Source organism: Urocitellus parryii, chromosome X (genome assembly GCF_045843805.1).
Source record: "Urocitellus parryii isolate mUroPar1 chromosome X, mUroPar1.hap1, whole genome shotgun sequence".
NCBI lineage: Eukaryota > Metazoa > Chordata > Mammalia > Rodentia > Sciuridae > Urocitellus > Urocitellus parryii.
The window spans coordinates 236,875-255,074 of NC_135547.1; the positions used below are offsets into that span (position 1 = coordinate 236,875).

General features: G+C 40.4%; 2 protein-coding genes and 1 non-coding gene across 7 annotated transcripts in view; 1 reads left to right on the forward strand and 2 right to left on the reverse strand.

The window, feature by feature from the left end:
• Positions 1-18,200, reverse strand: part of F8 (coagulation factor VIII) — a 109,790-nt gene that overhangs the window by 40,562 nt on the left and 51,028 nt on the right. For 2 of the 5 annotated variants that reach the window (XM_077793788.1, XM_077793789.1), the window contains 8 exons: positions 16,241-16,394; positions 13,407-13,619; positions 12,917-13,145; positions 12,545-12,727; positions 11,268-11,384; positions 10,815-10,886; positions 9,856-9,941; positions 8,698-8,853 (listed from right to left, as the gene is read on the reverse strand). In XM_077793788.1, the coding sequence (XP_077649914.1) occupies positions 8,698-8,853; positions 9,856-9,941; positions 10,815-10,886; positions 11,268-11,384; positions 12,545-12,727; positions 12,917-13,145; positions 13,407-13,619; positions 16,241-16,394 (1,210 nt within the window). Of the gene's footprint in view, positions 1-8,697; positions 8,854-9,855; positions 9,993-10,814; positions 10,887-11,267; positions 11,385-12,544; positions 12,728-12,916; positions 13,146-13,406; positions 13,620-16,240; positions 16,395-18,200 lie in introns of those variants that run through there. The other 3 variants (XR_013342544.1, XM_077793790.1, XM_077793791.1) reach the window with 3 other exon arrangements.
• F8a1 (coagulation factor VIII associated 1) lies at positions 1,299-2,731 on the forward strand. The gene has a single exon (XM_026415054.2). It carries the CDS (start codon positions 1,377-1,379, stop codon positions 2,526-2,528), a length of 1,152 nt encoding a protein of 383 aa, XP_026270839.1. The 5' UTR covers positions 1,299-1,376; the 3' UTR covers positions 2,529-2,731.
• LOC144250866 (U6 spliceosomal RNA) lies at positions 5,796-5,902 on the reverse strand. The gene has a single exon (XR_013342604.1). It is a non-coding gene; the product is annotated as a U6 spliceosomal RNA (small nuclear RNA).

An 18,200-nucleotide genomic window follows, 5' to 3' on the forward strand; every position in this document is an offset into this window, starting at 1 on the left:
TTTCAAGAAACCCTCCGCCTGCCTCAGTCACTTTGTGTTGGGGGCTTGGGGGGGGGGGGGTCTCCAGGCCTCTGGAGTTGGGGAGACAGCCAGGCCAGGCCCTGGGAGTGCTGCGGGGTGGGCTTCAGGCCTGTGGTGTTAGGTACCTGGGATGGCAGGAGGAGTAAAGGGAGGAAGAGGAGAGAGAGGGAGAGAGAGGGAGAAGAAGAAGAAGGAGGAGGAGGAGGAGGAGGAGGAGGTGGCAGCGGCGGCGGAGGCCTTCTTCCTGGGGGTGGGAGGGGCAGTGCAGGGGGTGACCCTGGGTGGCAAGGGCAGGCCAGCGTGGGCATTGTGGGGTGGGCGTCGAGGTACAGAAGATGCTTCCCCATGGCCCTGAATGACTCAGGGCCTGCCTGCTTGCGTGCCTGCCTGACTGCCTGCCCGCCCACCCACCCAAGTCGCCAGAAAGGGGGTGGCCACGACAGACACTAGGGCCGTGGGTCGTGACAGGACCCATGTCTGAAGGCGACCGGCCGCGGTGGGGTGGACAGGTGGCCACAGTGGCGGGGCTGGGCGCCCACGGGGCAAGGAGCTTCGACGGCAAGATGGAGACGTGAGGGGGGAACGATCCAGGGAGGAAAAACAACAAACAGGGAACTCGGGTCAAGCAGGGTCAGGGATTGAGCTTTGGTCACGTTCAGATGGAGAAGCTGCTAGGCGCCCTTAGCAACCGAGGGCCACTAGCTGCAACCTAGCAACAGCTGGCGCCTGCAGAGGCCCCGCAAGCCCAGGACCCCGCCTCGGTGCAGAGGCCCTCGTCTGGACCGCCCCATAATCCGTCATTGGTGTAAGTACATCGCGGGCAGCCGGCCGGCCCCGCCCCGCCCCGCAGCCACTATCTGCATATGCCCCGGACCCGGGACTCTGCATTTGCCTGGGGCGGGGGGGGGGGCGGCTACGGGAGGCCAGGCCCCGCCCCCTCGCCCTCGATTTGCAGGAGCAGTTCCCCGGATGGCCAGGCCACGCCTGCGCGGGACCCTCGATTTGCGTAGGAACCCGGCGCCAGGCCAAACCCCGCCTCCTGACCCGCGCTTCGCAAAGGCAGCTGGCTTCACGCCTCTCCGGTCGCGCCGGTTACTGAAACCAGCCCGGGACCCGCCCGCGTCCCTGATTGGCATACGCGCCTCCCAGCCAGGCCCTGCCTCTCACCTTTGCACATCACCAGGGCGACGGGGGACTGCGGGGGCGCCGCAGCCAGACGTGTGCTTCGAGGCGCGCGGTCGCGGTAGGCCGCTGCGGGCCGCTGCAGCGTGACGCACGGCACGTCGCGGCCCGCGGCGGCGTGGCCGGGACCTTTGCCCACGTAGGCGTGTCCGGAAGTTCCCGGACCTGGCAACATGGCGGCTTCCACGTCCGGCCTCGGCGGTGGCGTCGTCCCTGGTCCCGAAGCCGGGGACTTCCTGGCCCGGTACCGGCTGGTGTCCAACAAGCTGAAGAAGCGGTTCCTGCGGAAGCCGAACGTTGCGGAAGCCGGCGAGCAGTTCGGTCAGTTGGGCCGCGAACTGCGCGCCCAGGAGTGCTTGCCTTACGCAGCCTGGTGCCAGCTGGCAGTGGCGCGGTGCCAGCAGGCGCTCTTCCATGGGCCTGGGGAGGCGCTGGCCCTCACGGAGGCCGCACGCCTCTTTCTGCGGCAGGAGTGCGACGCTCGTCAGCGCCTGGTCTGCCCCGCCGCCTATGGCGAGCCGCTGCAAGCGGCTGCCAGCGCCTTGGGCGCCGCTGTGCGCCTGCACCTGGAGCTGGGGCAGCCGGCCGCCGCCGCCGCCCTGTGTCTGGAGCTGGCCGCCGCCTTGCGCGACTTGGGCCAGCCGGCCGCCGCCGCCGGCCACTTCCAGCGCGCCGCCCAGCTGCAGCTGCCCCTTCTGCCCTTGGCCGCTCTGCAGGCGCTGGGCGACGCCGCCTCCTGCCAGCTTCTGGCGCGCGACTACAATGGCGCCCTGGCGGTGTTCACGCGCATGCAGCTCCTAGCGCAGGAGCATGGCAGCCATCCCGTGCAGCAGCTCCAGCCTCCACCACCGCAGACCCTGCTGGCCCCGGCGCAGTCTCAGCCCCAGCCGCCGGGGCCCCAACCCGGACCTGGCGCGACCCCCTTGGTGCCCGCCGCACCGCTCCCCCCAAACCCTGGCTCTGCCTTGCCCTCTCCTGTCGCCCTGGGCGCCTTCTCGGAGGTGCTGGTGCGCTGCGAGGTGTCCCGTGTGCTGCTGCTGCTGCTCCTACAGCCACCTCCGGCCAAGCTTCTGCCCGAGCACGCCCAGACTCTGGAGAAGTACTCCTGGGAAGCTTTTGACAGCCACGGGCAGGAGAGCAGCGGCCAGCTTCCTGAGGAGCTCTTTCTGCTGCTGCAGTCCTTGGTCATGGCTACCCACGAAAAGGACATAGAAGCCGTCAAGTCACTGCAGGTGGAGATGTGGCCTCTGTTGACTGCTGAGCAGAACCACCTCCTTCACCTCGTTCTGCAAGAAACCATCTTCCCCTCAGGACAGGGGGTCTGATAATCACTTTAACCAAAGACCTTTTTGCCTGGTAGTCAACCTCATTCATCCACTTTTGCACTTAGGGGGAAATAAAAGGCTTTGATCCAGGTTCTGCATCTCCTGTTACTCATTGTAGCCATGGTAATTTAGCTGACTGAAGTTACCTCCCAAATGTGCTTTTCTACCATCGAGGAGAAGAAATAAAATGGAATATTATAGAATCACAGTGAAGGACATTTTATCTCTTCCAAAAAACTGCAACATTAAAAATGAGAATCCTTTTAATCTTCTTTCTCTTTCACCCCCATCTTTCTTTCCTAGTGAGCACTTGGAAACAACACTGGGTTTGCACAACTCTGAATAAGCTGTATGACTTTATGGTTCATTTCTTAGTCTGTTTCTGTGTGTGTTGGTGATCACTAATTTTTTCCTGTGTTTCATCTCACATGTTCATGGAAGTCATTTTATGCCTTAGAACCTTGTTGCTATACCCCCAAATCCATGATAAAACTGAATACTCCTGCCTTGAGATTAAGATTTGCCTTATCTGTAGTAGACAACTTCACCAATGTGTCACAAGGCAAAAAACAGGACTAGATTCCCAGGGTTTATTCATTCATTTCAAATATATACTTTTCCTGGTGTGGGGACCATGCTGGGTAACAAATGAATCAATCTATAGCAGAGGCCATTTGTCATATTATTACTGAGAAAATACCTAAATAAACCTTCCAGCTTCCCTTGCTCTTTAATGACTTTAAAATCACTAATTTCAGAGGTCACATGACTGGGTAATACATTTACTCCCCAGCTGGCTTTGCTGGAGATGACACCTGAGTGTGCTATAAGGATAACTGTTACTTAAGTTACTATTCAAGGGCCTGAAGGCTGCTTTTGCTGAAAACACTGACTCTTCATTTGGGCCTGCAAATGTCCCATGCATGACTGGAATGAGATGAACATACTTAGCATCTCTATCTTCACTTTGTGACTGTCTCCTTTGTTGCATCATTTTTTTAATATTTATTTATTTTTTTTAGTTCTCGGTGGACACAACATCTTTGTTGGTATGTGGTGCTGAGGATCAAACCTGGGCCGCACGCATGCCAGGCGAGCACACTACCGCTTGAGCCACATCCCCAGCCCCATGTTGCATCAGTTTTTGAGTGAGATTCTTCTCAACACCACATGTCTAAAACTGTAATATAGCGTTAACGTGACCTAGACTTACAGTTTCCCCCAGTTTCCCTTTTAAAGCTAACAACACAAGCTGCCACGACCAGAAACAGACCATGAAAGAAATGAAAACAAATATTCCTGGAAGATCTCAGCTTATTCCCAGAACAGACATGAATATTCCTGTACTTTATAAGACTTTCCCTCTCTTCATTATTCCTATCATATATCCATAACCCCTCAACGCCTTGGAGTGAGAAGCTTATTAATGAACAAACTTTACTTCCTCCATTCTTTGACCATTGAAAAAATAACTTCTTTCTCTGTGGCACTCAGCTCTCACACATTGTTTTTTTTTGTTTGTTTGTTTTTGTTTTTTCCCTGTGAGACTAACTTCCAAACCTGGGTTCAGTAACAATATGGTTGTTACTCAGATTATTGCAATGAAAATGTGTGCAGCTCATCAGTTAATCATTGTTTCTTTGCTGATTCTTTGTTTTGCAAACCTTTAAATATATTATAAGCCATTCATTTTAATTATGTTACCTACTTGCCTTGGAAGTCAAGGTTCTAGTATACTTCCAACAGGTGCATATAATCTAACATTGCAACTTTTATTTAACTCAAGTTTGTGAACTCTGAGCACAACTCTTTTTAATTGTGGAATCATATATATGCAAGGCAGGTCCTTGTTCCCCCCAAAGCATGATGACATTCCACTATGCACATGAAATTAGTATGTACAAAAAATGCATGTTAATAAAAAGTAAACCTCAAGTTTCCAAGGCTTATTGATCCAAAAGTTCCATACAAACCAGCTTAATAGATATCTCATTTGTAGTTATTTTTAATTTTTTAAAACTCTGAAATATAACTTAAAATTAAACTTTGAAAGCATGCATCCTTATACTGAAGTTATATACAATACTCATCTTTTGGAGTGATATTTACGGACATAGCTTAGTGTTAGATGTGTGTGTGTGTGTACTTGGAGAATTATAGAGGGTTGCCATCTTGAAATGGGTGGGATTCTTGGGGTATTCTGGGCATCCATTTCTACTGCAAATGTGTGAAAGTAATGGGAAGTACAGTAGAGGTCCATGTGAGATAGAATCAGTCAAACATTACTCTCTTGGTTGCCAGAAAGAGTAGTGCATACTCCTCAAAGCCTAGTCCAGCTGATTGCAAAGTGGCTATTTTTTGGTATGCTTCCCTCAACCCTACCTGTGGGCCCGAGTGACTGACAAAAATATTTAGGGGTTATGGAGCAAAAGTGGTGAAGGTTTTTGTATTGGGGCACAAGAAAAGCATATTTTGTCCTATTTAGGCCCTTGGTGACATGGAGGGAGAATCAGAGGGTCAGGAATTGGGTATATAATCATAATTCAAAATATTGTAAACTACAATAAAAATGAAGCAGTGATACTTAAAGAGGATAGAGGTTCCCTTTACCCCATTATTAGAAATATTGCTTGTGAATCAATATTTGATGTGGGACTGGTATAAAGATACAAAGACATTGATGATAACTAGGATGGAGGAAGGTAAACCAGACTGAAACTGGGCAAATTTGTGATTGAAGGGTTCTGGTACCTGAGGATTAATGTTAACTGTCTAGATATCTTTTCCACCATTACACTAGACAAGCAGTCTTCAAACTTTTTTTCTTTAAATGTCCAGATAGGGATATGTTAGTCTTTACTGACCACAAATGGTCTCTGTGGTTGTTTCTTTGCTGGTTCTTTGTTTTTTGCAAACCTTTAAATATATTATAAGCCATTCTTAATTCACAGTGCATACATAATTAGGCTGCAGGCCAAATCTATAGGCTACAGTTTGCTCATCCCTGTATTTTTTTTTTATTGGTCGTTCATAACATTACATAGTTCTTAATACATCATATTACACGGTTTGATTCAAGTGGATTATGAACTCCCGCTTTTACCCCGTATACAAATTGCTGTATCACATCAGTTACCCTTCCATTGATTGACATATTGCCTTTCTAGTGTCTGATGTATTCTGCTGTCTGTCCTATTGTCTACTATCCCCCCTCCCCTCCCCTCCCCTCCCCTCCCCTTTTCTCTCTCTACCCCTTCTACTGTAAATAAAAATATGGAACGCTTCACGAATTTGCGTGTCATCCTTGCGCAGGGGCCATGCTAATCTTCTCTGTATCGTTCCAATTTTAGTATATGTGCTGCCGAAGCGAGCACTCATCCCTGTATTAAAACCTAGAACATAAACCAAGTGTGGCAGTGCATGCCTATAATCCCAGTAACTTGGAAGTCTGAGACAGGAGAATTAGAAATTTGAGGCCAGCCTTGGCAACAGAGAGACACTGTATCTATGGGTGTAGATGAGTGGTAGAGCACCCCTGGGAGGGAGGGAGGGAGGAAGGAAGGAAGGAAGGAAGGAAGGAAGGAAGGAAGGAAGGAAGGAAGGAAGGAAGGAAGGAAGGAAGGAAGGAAGGAAGGACTGACTTAGCACACAGCAGTTGTTCAATAACTGTTTAAAAAAATAACTCTTATGAGAGTACATAATAATTATTTTAACCTTCTCAATGTAAAATAAAGATTGAACATAAATGAACTAGACATTCAACTCCAGATTGTAGGAGTCAAACATAAATAAGATAAACCAAAAGAACATAAAAATGGTTTTTAAAGTTTTAAACAGAAATTAATTAATTATAAAGCATCGCTTTCAAAACTAGGTTTCATTTTTAAAACCAGGAATTAATTCTTTAAAAGACCAATAAAATAGACAAGGGGCAAAAGAGAAAAAATTAAATAGATGTGTATATACAGATACAGATACATGGCATGGGAAGAGAGATATGGCTATTATACACATCTTACAGGTAACGTAAATGAGAAACCCAATAATCAGAGAAGGAATGGAAAAGATAGTCAAGTATCTACCACCAAAGTAAGCACAAAGTAAGTATCTACCACCTAGTTATCATCAATGTCTTTGTATCTTTATACCAGTCCCACATAAAATACTGATTCACAAGCAATATTTCTAATAATGGGGTAAAGGGAACCTCTATCCTCTTTAAGTATAGGTATACCTTCTAAATTTACTAAATGCAATTATTACATCAATTAAGCTATTCTAGAGCAATAGTTTCATGGAAAAAATGGAGCTCACCAATTTACTTTCAAATTTAATATAATCCTCATTCCAAAACACAAAGAAGTAAAGCTCCTCCAAAAAGGGTTAACCAATTTTATTCATAGATAAATTCTAAATAAAATGTTGGCAAATTGGATGCAAACACATTTTAAATGATTACTACCCTATGAAAGAGGTTGTCCTAGTAATGTAGTACAGTGGTGTGTTGGAGCCCTCTTGCACTGGGTCATGAGAGCATAATAAATACAAACCTCTCCTCAATAATCTCTTCCCACTTTGCCTTTAAGTTGATTGTTAATCACCTGCCAGCACACCACTTAATATAAATATAATTTAGCAATACAAAAGTGAAGAAATGTGGGCTGGGGATATAGCTCAGTTGATAGAGTGCCTCACATGCACAAGACCCTGGGTTCAATCCTCAGCAACACACACACACACACACACACACACACACACTCAAATAAAAAAAAGAATGTGATTATGTTAAAGATGGTAGAGATGCTGCCATTCAAAATAAAGTAGAGGGGCTAGGATTGTGGCTCAGTGGTAGAGCTCTTGTCTAGCATGTGCGAGGCCCTGGGTTGAATCCTCAGCACCACATAAAAATAAATAAACAAAATAAAGGTATTGTGTCCAACTACTTCTAAAAAAATAAATATTTTTTAAAAATAGAAATGGATGGAAACTTTCTAAATATGTTAAGTATTTGAAGCTAACAGTGAAACATGGGATCAATTCACATTAAAGTCAGGGACAAGGCAGGCTCATTTGGGGTGTGTGTGTGTGTATGTGTGTGTGTGTGTGTGTGTGTCTGTCTGTCTGTCTGTCTCATAGAAGCAGGGTGATTGCTAGTTCCTGTTTATCAGGTTCTGTCAGCATAATGTCATCAACATAATGGGCAGGCATGGTATTTGTGGGATGTTAAGGTATTTGGAGTTCTTCAAGTCTATGTTCTGACGAAGAACAAGGGGGCTGGCATTGCTCTGAGATACGAGTAATAAACAATATTATCATTCCTACCTCATAAATGCAAATATGTTCTGATTTTGCTTCTCAATGGGAATGAAGAAAAAGCTTCTTTCTAGATAAATAGTTCCATATCAGGTGTCTGAGTCTGTGTTAATTTACTTTAAAACAGGTATAATATCTGGAATTGCAATTGTTTTTTGGTATCACCACCTGTTTGAATTTGTGGTCTGCTGCCATGTTCTATCTCTCATTTGGCTTTTGTAATGGCCAAACAGGGGCAATAAGGAAAACAGTTACTCTCTTGTAAAGCAACTATCTCAGTTTGGTCACTGAAAAGCTTTTATGCAAAGGAAGAATCATTGCTTTAGAGACTGGGGAGAGGTTGATTCCTCAGGCAAAGATGGTTCAGGGGGATTTGGAATTTTGAAATTCTTAGCTTCATCCATGTCTGCCTAAGTGTCCCCATCCCAGGTCTTAGAGTTCCATTCTTTCCCACCAGTGCCCTTACCATAGCATAATGGAACTGGGGATGAGGAGAGTTGAGCATTTGTCACTACAACTCTGTAACTCTTGTCCTTAATCACTAAGTCACATCTGCCTACAACCATAGGATATGGAGAACTACAAAGATCTCTGTTCATAATTCCTCATAATAACTATTGACCAAAGGTAGAGATGGGGATATGGCTCAGTTGGTAGAGTTTTTGCCTCACACATACAAGGCCCTGGGTTCAGTCCCCAGCACCATAATAATAACAACAACAACTATTGACCAAAGGTAGAAAATTCTTTTTTAAAGTTAAACTTACAGAATCTAAGACTGTTTGTCCCATATCTGAAATCCATCGGAAGATCTTTAAAGCATTCATTAATTCTCTTGAAAGGACTAAGTACATACCATTAAGGTGCCAGTAGAATTCCCTCGATAAGTCATCCATTTCTTCCCATCAAGACTATACATGATAATAAATTGAGAGATATAGAGGCTGGAGAACTTCTGACGGGCACCCTGGGTCTTGATGCCATGAATAATCATTGGTGCCAACAGATCTACCTATCAATTAAAAAAACCATTTTATTTAAACCTGTTTTAAAAAGTGTGTAATATCTTCTGAAATTAATTATGGGTTTAGTAAGAATCTACATTGCTACAGATGTGTGTATTGTTATCTTGGATATACAGGAGAAACAGACACAAATTTTGAAAGCTGAACATATTTGTGTGGCTGTGGGATAAATGGTGGGAATGAGTAGAAAAGGTGCTTATTGAGCCCCTGCTTCCTAATAAACCAAATTCCAAATCATTGAATCGTTTCCTCTATATGAACATCCACTCTGCCTGTGGGCAAGGCTTTTTGCCTTTTAGGCCCTCTCACTAAAATAGATGCCTACCCCAACTTCCCTCGTTTTAGAAAATGAAAAATTAAACATGTCATTTGCATTTGCAGCTCATGTTCTATTTCCATTGAACAGTGCTATCTAGAGGAAATAGGAAAGTGAGAAAATCTGAAAACCTAAGTCTTTTAAAAGCAATTGAGAGGCTGGGATTGTGGCTCAGTGGTAGGGTGTTTGCCTAGCATGTATTAGGCACTGGGTTTTAGTTCTCAGCACCACATATAAATGAATGAATTAAATAAAGGTTCATCAATATCTGAAAAAATATTTTTAAAAAAGCAATTGAGTTAAACTAAACACATTATTTGAAGTATTAATTCTATCTTAGTTCACCAGATTACACTAAATTTAACTATGCATTTCATACTGTCAAGTGGTGTATGATTGATGAAAAAGATCAACTCGGTTTTAGAAAGGTAGCTACGGTGTCCTTGCTTGAAAGGTAGGGGATTGAACCACTTGTTTTGTGTTAAAATGAATAATTTTGGAGGACTGAAGGACATTTACTCGTTTAAAGGCATCTAACAATAGAATACACAGTCTTAGGTGTGATTGGAAATTACTGCAATATGAAGGACATGTATAATGCTTTGAGCTTGCAAGAGGATAATTAATATAATCAAATATGATATAATTCCCCTCATTCATTAACTTCTCTAACCTTGATCCATGAAAAGGGCTCCTTGGTACTCCAGGCATTGATTGATCCAGAATAATGAAGTCTGGCCAGCTTTGGGGCCCACTGTCCTTTGCCCAGGAAAGGGGAGAGGAGAGAGATTATATTCAACTAGGTTGGTCCTTAGACACGTGGAAACAAGATAGAGAAAGATATAAAAACTTTGAAGCCTAGCAGTATTGATAACTAAGACTTTTGCTTATTATTGTTGTAAACTTCTAAACTTTAATACTTTAATAACTTTGTCGATTGTTAGCACCTGAATTTAGTTGATACTGGAATTTGATACCAAATGATATTGGACAAATTATATTGTTATACTATATGCATGTATGAATATGTAATAACAAATTTCACCGTTATATTTATCTGTAATGTACCAATAAAATATGGTAAAATAGAAAAGAAAATAGCCTGGTATGATGACACACACCTATACTTCCAGCAACTCAGAAAGCTGAGACTTGAGGATCATGAGTTTGAGGCCAGCATCAGCAATTTAGCGAGGCCCTCAGCAACTTAATGAGACATTGTCTCAAAATAAAAATTAAAAAGGGCTGGGGATTTGGCTCAGTGATTCAGTGTCCTTGGGTTCAATCCCCAGTAACAACAACAATAAATACCCCAATATTTAAGAACTCTATAAATTCTATTCAACCATTACTTCTTACATAAAAGTGAAGAGAATGGGCTTAAGGGAACAATACTGAAAGTGGAGAGAATATTTAAGGAGGCAGTGTCACTGTCTAGGTGAGAAATGAAAGTGGCCTGAATTAAGATGGTCACAGTGCAAAATGGAGAGGACAAGATGGATTTGAGTTCCATTGATGGAGTATAATTAATAAAAGCATGGAGGTGGATTAGTTATCTGCAACTATCCAACAGAAATTTTAAAAAGATATATTCATTCCCAGGTTCTTGGAGTGAAAAATAATAGTATTTACCATATTGTCCTGAAGCTGTGATCTGAAAATCTCTAATGTGTCCAGAAGCCATTCCCAAGGGAATCTGACACTCTGAAATCAAACAATAATATTCAATTTAAATGTAATAATGGTATGAGCTTGTATTATATTTCTCAACAAAGGCAATAATTCCAAGGAGGAGGAAAGCTATACAAAAGTAGGCTAAGATTGGTGGCAGTAGTGCACACCTGTAATCCCAGCAGCTCAGGAGGCTGAGGCAAGAGGATCTTGAGTTCAAAGCCAGCCTCAGTAACTTAGTGAGGCCCTAAAAACACTTAGCAAGACCCTGTCTCTAAATAAAATAGAAAGAAGGGCTGGGGATGTGGCTCAGTGGTTAAGTGCTCCTGAGTTCAATCCCCAGTACCAAAAAAAAAAAAAAATAGGCTAGGTAGGTTAGGTAGGTGGGTAACCTCTACCCACAGTGCTACTCACGCTTGCTGTACACCAGAAAAAGAGTGCTCATCCCTGCATATAGGTGCTCTCCAATAAGGCATTGTATCCGCCAAATTCCAGGTTTGGATGGTAGCATTTCTAGTGTCCCAAAAATACCTTTTCAAAACCAAAAGGAACAAAAAAAAATGAGCACAAATATATTGACTTATATAGAATATCAAAGAATATCTACCAAATTCAGTTCCTCCACTGCTTTCTATGTGATTCCTCTAGTTGGAGCACTTGGAGATTGAATTTTGACCACTTCCCTCCCAGAAAATCAGACAGGGTCACTAGATGCTTTGATCATGGATACAGGAGAAGGCTACTCCTATAATATTAGGACTGGCCTACACTCCCATGGGTTTTCAGAGCAAAAAACCTGTTTCCTATTGATCTGATATGGGATCTAAGGGAGCCTATTGAGGGGTTGGGAGGGCATAATAAGCACAAAGCAGAGAAACCATGTTTCTTTTTTCCAATGCAGACTTCTAACTTGATGTAGGCCCAAGGCGGTGGTGGGAAGATTGAAGTTAAATCAACTACAGAATTTTTGTCAATACCCTGAAATGGACATTATAATTTCTGACTTGAACTGTATGTGACATATGAAGTACAGGTTTGTTTGTTATTTAAGAGTTACCAAGCTGGGCGCTGTGGCACACACCTATAATCTCAGTGGCTGGGGAGGCTGAGATTGGAGGATCGCAAGTTCAAAGTCAGCCCCAGCCAAAGCAAGGTGCTAAGCAACTCATTGAGACCCTGTGTCTAAATAAAATACAAAATAGGGCTGGGGATGTGGTTCAGTGGGTGAGTGCCCCTGAGTTCAATCCCCAACTGAGGAGAAAAGTCACAGGACTTACTGGAATATTTATGAGGAAAGAGGGGAAATTTATCCCCACTATTAAACCTGTTTTAGTGGAAAACCAAAATAGTGTTTCAGTCAACATTGTCATATACACTGGTTACATACTTAAATAAATCACTCCTTGAATAACTAGTGGTATAATACTGGATTTGAGAAGGAAAAATGAAAATATTCCTGGGAAGATGCTGTGACATTAATCATCCATTTATTCTGTTCTAATCCCTTTGTAACAATTTTTATATACTTGAAATAATCTTATTCATTTGCTAATTGATTTATCTTTCTGTACATTAAAGTTACTTGACTTGCTACTTGAAAGCAAGGAGCTTGTGTGCTTTGTGCAGTGATTGTATTCATGCAAAGTAAGTACTCAAGTACTGTAAGTAAAAGAACACAAAGAAGGTCATACCTGGATAGAGGTTGTACACTGCCATTTTATACTCCTCTTTTTTTCGTACAGTGAACACATGTCCACTGAAATGAATAGAATGGATGTTTTCATTGCTGCCCATGCTGAGCAGATACCATCGAATCCTTTGATCTTGAGCCATTACTAAACCAGGTAGTGTATCCATCACATAGCCATTGATTGCTGGAGAAGAACAGAGAAAGCTGTTAAAATTTATTGTAGAAGTTTCTTTCCCTTCAGTCTACCAAAAATACTGACAGCTGTGCGGATTCCAGTCCTGCATGTATACTTTCAAGTCATGCAATGATCAAGTCTCTGGGTCAAGGCTCATTGGAATAAGTGCATGCTATATTGGGGTGTAGAATCTGTTACCATGGAAACGATAATTATCTTTAAAAGTTGGGTCTTCCATTTGGATATTGCAGGGTGCCCTGCAGTTCCTTTCCATGTTTTCTCGGAAATACCAGCTCTTGGTCTCATCAAAGATAGTGAAAAACAGAGCAAATTCCTGCACTGTCACTTGTCTTCCATGAGCAGGGTTCAGAGTGTTAGTGTGACAAATCAGAAGGGGTCCAATCAAGCCTGAGTGCACATCTCTTTCCTAGGGAGGGAAGACATCAACACTATTAGTGTTAAGCTCTCTCACCTACAGACTAGACTTCTCATCAACTTTCCTGCCATTTTAACCTTTCTCCCATAGAACAGTTCATCTATTTCAGTAGATTCTATGTGAAGTTTCTAAAACACAAAAATTTAAAGATTTTCATTGTGCTTAGGATAAATACCAAAATTTTTAGCACATAAACAAAAAGATCATTTCTTTTAAACCAGAAAATACCCAGCACAATGAAGACCTACTTACCAGATCAACATCAGAGAAATAAGCCCAAGCTTTGCAGTCAAACTCATCTTTAGTGGGTGCCATATGATATTGTACTTTCCAAAAGTAAGTTTTCGTTTCATTCGGCTTGACAAAGTTTTTTCTAGGTTCTGTTCCTTGTCCTTGATCTTCCTTATAAGAAATTAGGCTAGAATAGAAGGAGTAGGGACGAGAGGCCTGGTTTTTGAAAGTTACCTGCAGAGAAAACACGCACATACACACAAAAAAATCAAGATAACAACAATAACAAAACAATGAAAGAGAAAATTATTTTTAAAGCAATTTTTTAATACTTACTTTTTAGTTGCAGTTGGACACAATACCTTTATTTTATTTATTTATATGTGGTGCTGAGGATCGAACCCAGGGCCTCACATATGCTAGGCGAGTGATCTACCACTGAGCCACAACCCCAGCCCCAAGAGAAAATTCTTGAATAGAATGGGAGAGAATGTTTGGTTGTTTACAATGTATAAAGCAAAAGACTCATGTCAAGATTATATAGGATACTTCTTGGAATCCATAAGAAAAAAGCAGATTATCCAGTACAAAAATTGGCAAAACAAAAAAACAACAAAAAAAACTTGGAGAGACGCTCCACAAAAGAAGATATCCACATTACTGCTACTTATGAAAATATTGCCAACCTTATTTATCAGGGAAATGCAAAATAAAACCACAATGACACACTACTATGCAACTTAAAGGTAATTTCCAAGTAAAAGGATGTATCTTCATGATACATTCCAGGATTAATGCATATTATCTTTGAAAAAGATTTGTTTTAAAGACTTTTTTCAATTTGAAAAAGTACACATTATATAGCATGTGGAAAGTAAAATAAAATTCAAGTCAGAAAAAAAATGTACCCATAATCCCATAATTTTAGATCCTTGTGCATCCTTACTATAAAAAATCAACTAGGAACATGGCTGGCTATTTTGAACAGAAAATAAAATGACTTTGGTCTCACATGATGTACCAAAAGAACATCTAGTTTATGGGAATTATTGATGGATTAAAAAGAAAAATGCAAATAATTAAGGTATAAAAGAAAGTATAAGTGATTCTTTTAAGTATCTGGGTAGGAAGGGACTTTTATAAACATAAAGCCAATGAAAATGTCAAAAAGGAAGAATTTCTCAGGTTATATCAGTCTTTACATCCACAGACCTGAATCTTCCCACTGCCTCTGTGCTTTCTGAAAACTCAGTGAAGTCTTACTAATTCTAGAAGATGAAAGCTTGTGTTCACTTAATTAGCACACCTAGAGAACACTAATAATATTTATAATTTTTTCAAAAGGAACAACCAGTTCTTAACTTGGTGTTTGTGCTTTCAGATGGGGAGGGCAAATCATTAATTAAATTCAAAGTGAGAATGACTTTCAACTATGAATCTAGATTCTGCATCATAAAACCACGGAGTATTATCATACAATAGTAAATACCTGTGACTGTTACAAAAGTAATCACTGGTACTTTCGTATTTCCTCACATGGTATGGTTATCTTGAAATATTGTTAATATTGTTAATATAATTACTAGCTCTACTAAAGTAACATCTAAGAAATTTGGTTTACTACGAAACTGGCTCTCAGAAGTGCCCTGAAGAAAGATGAATATAGTAGAGTTCCTTTATTTATCCCAGCACAGCAAGATTTACTCTGTGTCCTGAAAATCCATAATGTACAATGGCAACCTGAAATATGTAAGATCACGTGGCCAAGTATGTCTTCTTTCTGCAATATGTTGATTAAAACTTCACTAGAAAGCTCCAGATTCTGGGGCTGGGGATGTGGCTCAAGTGGTAGATGCTTGCCTAACATGAATGAGGCACTGGGTTTGATTCTCAGCACCACATAAAAAAATAAAATAAAGATATTGTGTCCACCTAAAACTAAAATATAAATATTTTTAAAAAGAAAGAAAGCTCCAGATTCTACCAAAAGAATTTTTTTGTATCACCCAAATCCTACAGTAGTCATTTTTCCTTAAAAATATTAATAAATATATAAGAACAATGAAAAAGGAAAATTTAATAGATAATTCATATGAAAAGGTCTTAAATTATTCATGGATTTTGACTGGACACTTACATAGTGAAAAAAGAAACAGTCTGAAACACTGATCAAAGTAAATGGCTAAGTAAACAGTGGTTCCATAAATTCATATGATAGCTAATTATGTAATCATTCCTGCTTAGGAAGTGTTTTTGATGACAAAAAAAATGTTAATTATATGACATTTGGTAAAAAAAGAAGCAGAATTACATATGATATAATTTTCAATACAGAAAGAAAAACACATAGGAAAAAAAACATAAAAATTAACTAAGGGGTTATTTTTCAACTTCTTTATTTTTCTGTACTTTAATTTTTTCAGTTGTTAGATTTCATCATATCTTTATTTTTATTTATGTATTTTTATGTGGTGCTAAGAATTGAACCCAGGGCCTCACACATGTGAGGAGAGCACTCTACCACAGAACTGCAAATCCAGCCTTAGAGAACATTATTTTTATAATCAGAAATTGGGTATCAACCTACTTTATATACAAACAGAGATATGAAAAATTGTGGTATACATGTGTAATAAGAATTGTAATGCAAATAAACAAAGTACATGTATAAAGACATGAATTGGTGTGAACATACTTTATATACAAAGATATGAAAAATTGTGCTCTACATGTGTAATAAGAATTGTAATGCATTCCACTATCATGTATTTAAAAAAATAAAATCAATATTAAAAAAGGAAACAAAATAAATATGTGGAATTAATTTTCTTGTAATTCCACTGTCTTTAACTCACCACAATATTGTCTTCAACTTCTGCTCTTATATATGGCCCCAAGAGTCCCAAGTGTTCATTTAGTTCTCCACGGTATAAGGGTTGAGTAAAGGAGCCATCAGTAAATTCCTGGAAAACTACCTTCTTGAACTGAGGAACACTGCCACTCTGATCCCTGGAGAAAATGTAGAGGAAAAGTAGTATCCTCATGGACCAAGTAGGTAGAAATGCCTCACATACTTCTTTTCCTGTATTTTAGATACATTTAATAGAATTGATGATGGATTGCAAGTGCAATGGGTCAGAGAGAAGAGAAAGAAGAATTATAGATAATTTGGGGGTTTCTGGTTGGGACAAATGAGTGGATGGCATGCAATTCACTGAGATGGAAAATCCTAGAGGAGGGGTTGGTTACCGTGTACGGTTTTGGACATATGGTACATCTATGTGTATCACACTGGCAAATACACAGAGGTAAGGAGTTTACAAAAGCAATCTAGATGAAGATTGTCTATATTTAGATGGTATCCAAGTGAACTTTTAGTTTCTCCTTTTACTAGACAGCTAAATAACATTATGTTTAGTTAACCATTCCATCCTCTTGTACTACTAAGTTCCATGAAAGGAGGTAGTTTTGCCTGTTGTATTCACTACTATATTCCCAGCAGCTGGAAGAGTACCTGACACAAAGTAGTTAGTACTCAAGAATATTTTTAAATATTGAAAGAGTATAGTTTATAAACATAGTCTAAATATGAGAGCCCCAAGATCCAGTCCTTGGACCTTTTTTCTTTACTTTTTTTTTTAATTAAATTGTGCAGCTTGGGTTGTAGCTCAAAGGTAAAGCACTTGCCTAGTGTGTATGGGGCACTAGGTTCAATTCTCAGCACCTCATATAAATAAATGAACAAAATAAAGGTCCATCAATGTCTAAAAATATATATTAAAAATTAAATTGTGAATTAAATCATATACATATATACACATACACACACACACAATAAAGTGCATACAATATAAATGCTTTTCATTCAAAAGTGCAACCATTACCCAGATGAAAAACATTGCCAGGAGACTCACTCTTTGCCCATTCCAATCATAGCCTCTCCCCTCTGCACTAGATAACCAGTATTTTGATGTTGATGATAATCATTTATTTGATTTTCTTCACAATTTTTCTTCACATCTTTAAAGAATATGGTTCAGCCTTACCTGCTTTTTGAAGTGTATAAATAGAAACACACATATATCATTTTGTTTCTTGATTCTTTCACTCAGAATCTTAATTGTTAGATTCATTTCCTTTGTTATATAGTATTCCATTATGTGAATTTACCCTAATCGTGGACATTTGAGTTATTTCTAAATTTTTGATGTTTACAAATACAGGTGTTTGGTTCCAGATATGAACCAAAGCAGCTACAACATTCTCATTTTAATCAACAATGTTAAGAGTTCCCTTTGCTATATTCTCACAAATATTTGATATTGACTGTATTTTGATATTTGAGGACATTCTGGTGGTTGCATAGTAGTGTGTCATTGTGGTTTTATTTTGAATTTCCCTGATCAATAAGGTTGAGAATCTTCATGAGTAGCAGTAATGTGGATATCTTCTTTTATGGAGCTTCTCTCCAAGTTTTTTTTTCTTTTTGGCCAACTTTTGTTGTACTGGATAATCTGCTTTCTTCTTATTGATTCTGAGAAGAACCTTATATAGTCTTAACATGAGTCCTTTGCCTTATACCTTGTAAACATCCAAACATTCTCTCCCATTCTGTAGCTAAACTTCTCTTTATGTTCAGAATTTTAATGTAATAAAATTTATTTTTAAAATCCTTCTTCATTAATGTTTTTTGTATCTTGATATCAAATCTTTTTTCTTCCCTACCCAGAGATTAGGAGATTCTCTTATTTTTTCTTCCTAAGATATTTATGCTTTTATCTTTCATTTCTGTACTAGTGACCCAATGTGAGTGGG

Excerpts from the sequence above, each read along its gene's own strand:
- F8a1 (XM_026415054.2), top strand. The coding sequence starts at position 1,377 with ATGGCGGCTTCCACGTCCGGCCTCGGCGGTGGCGTCGTCCCTGGTCCC.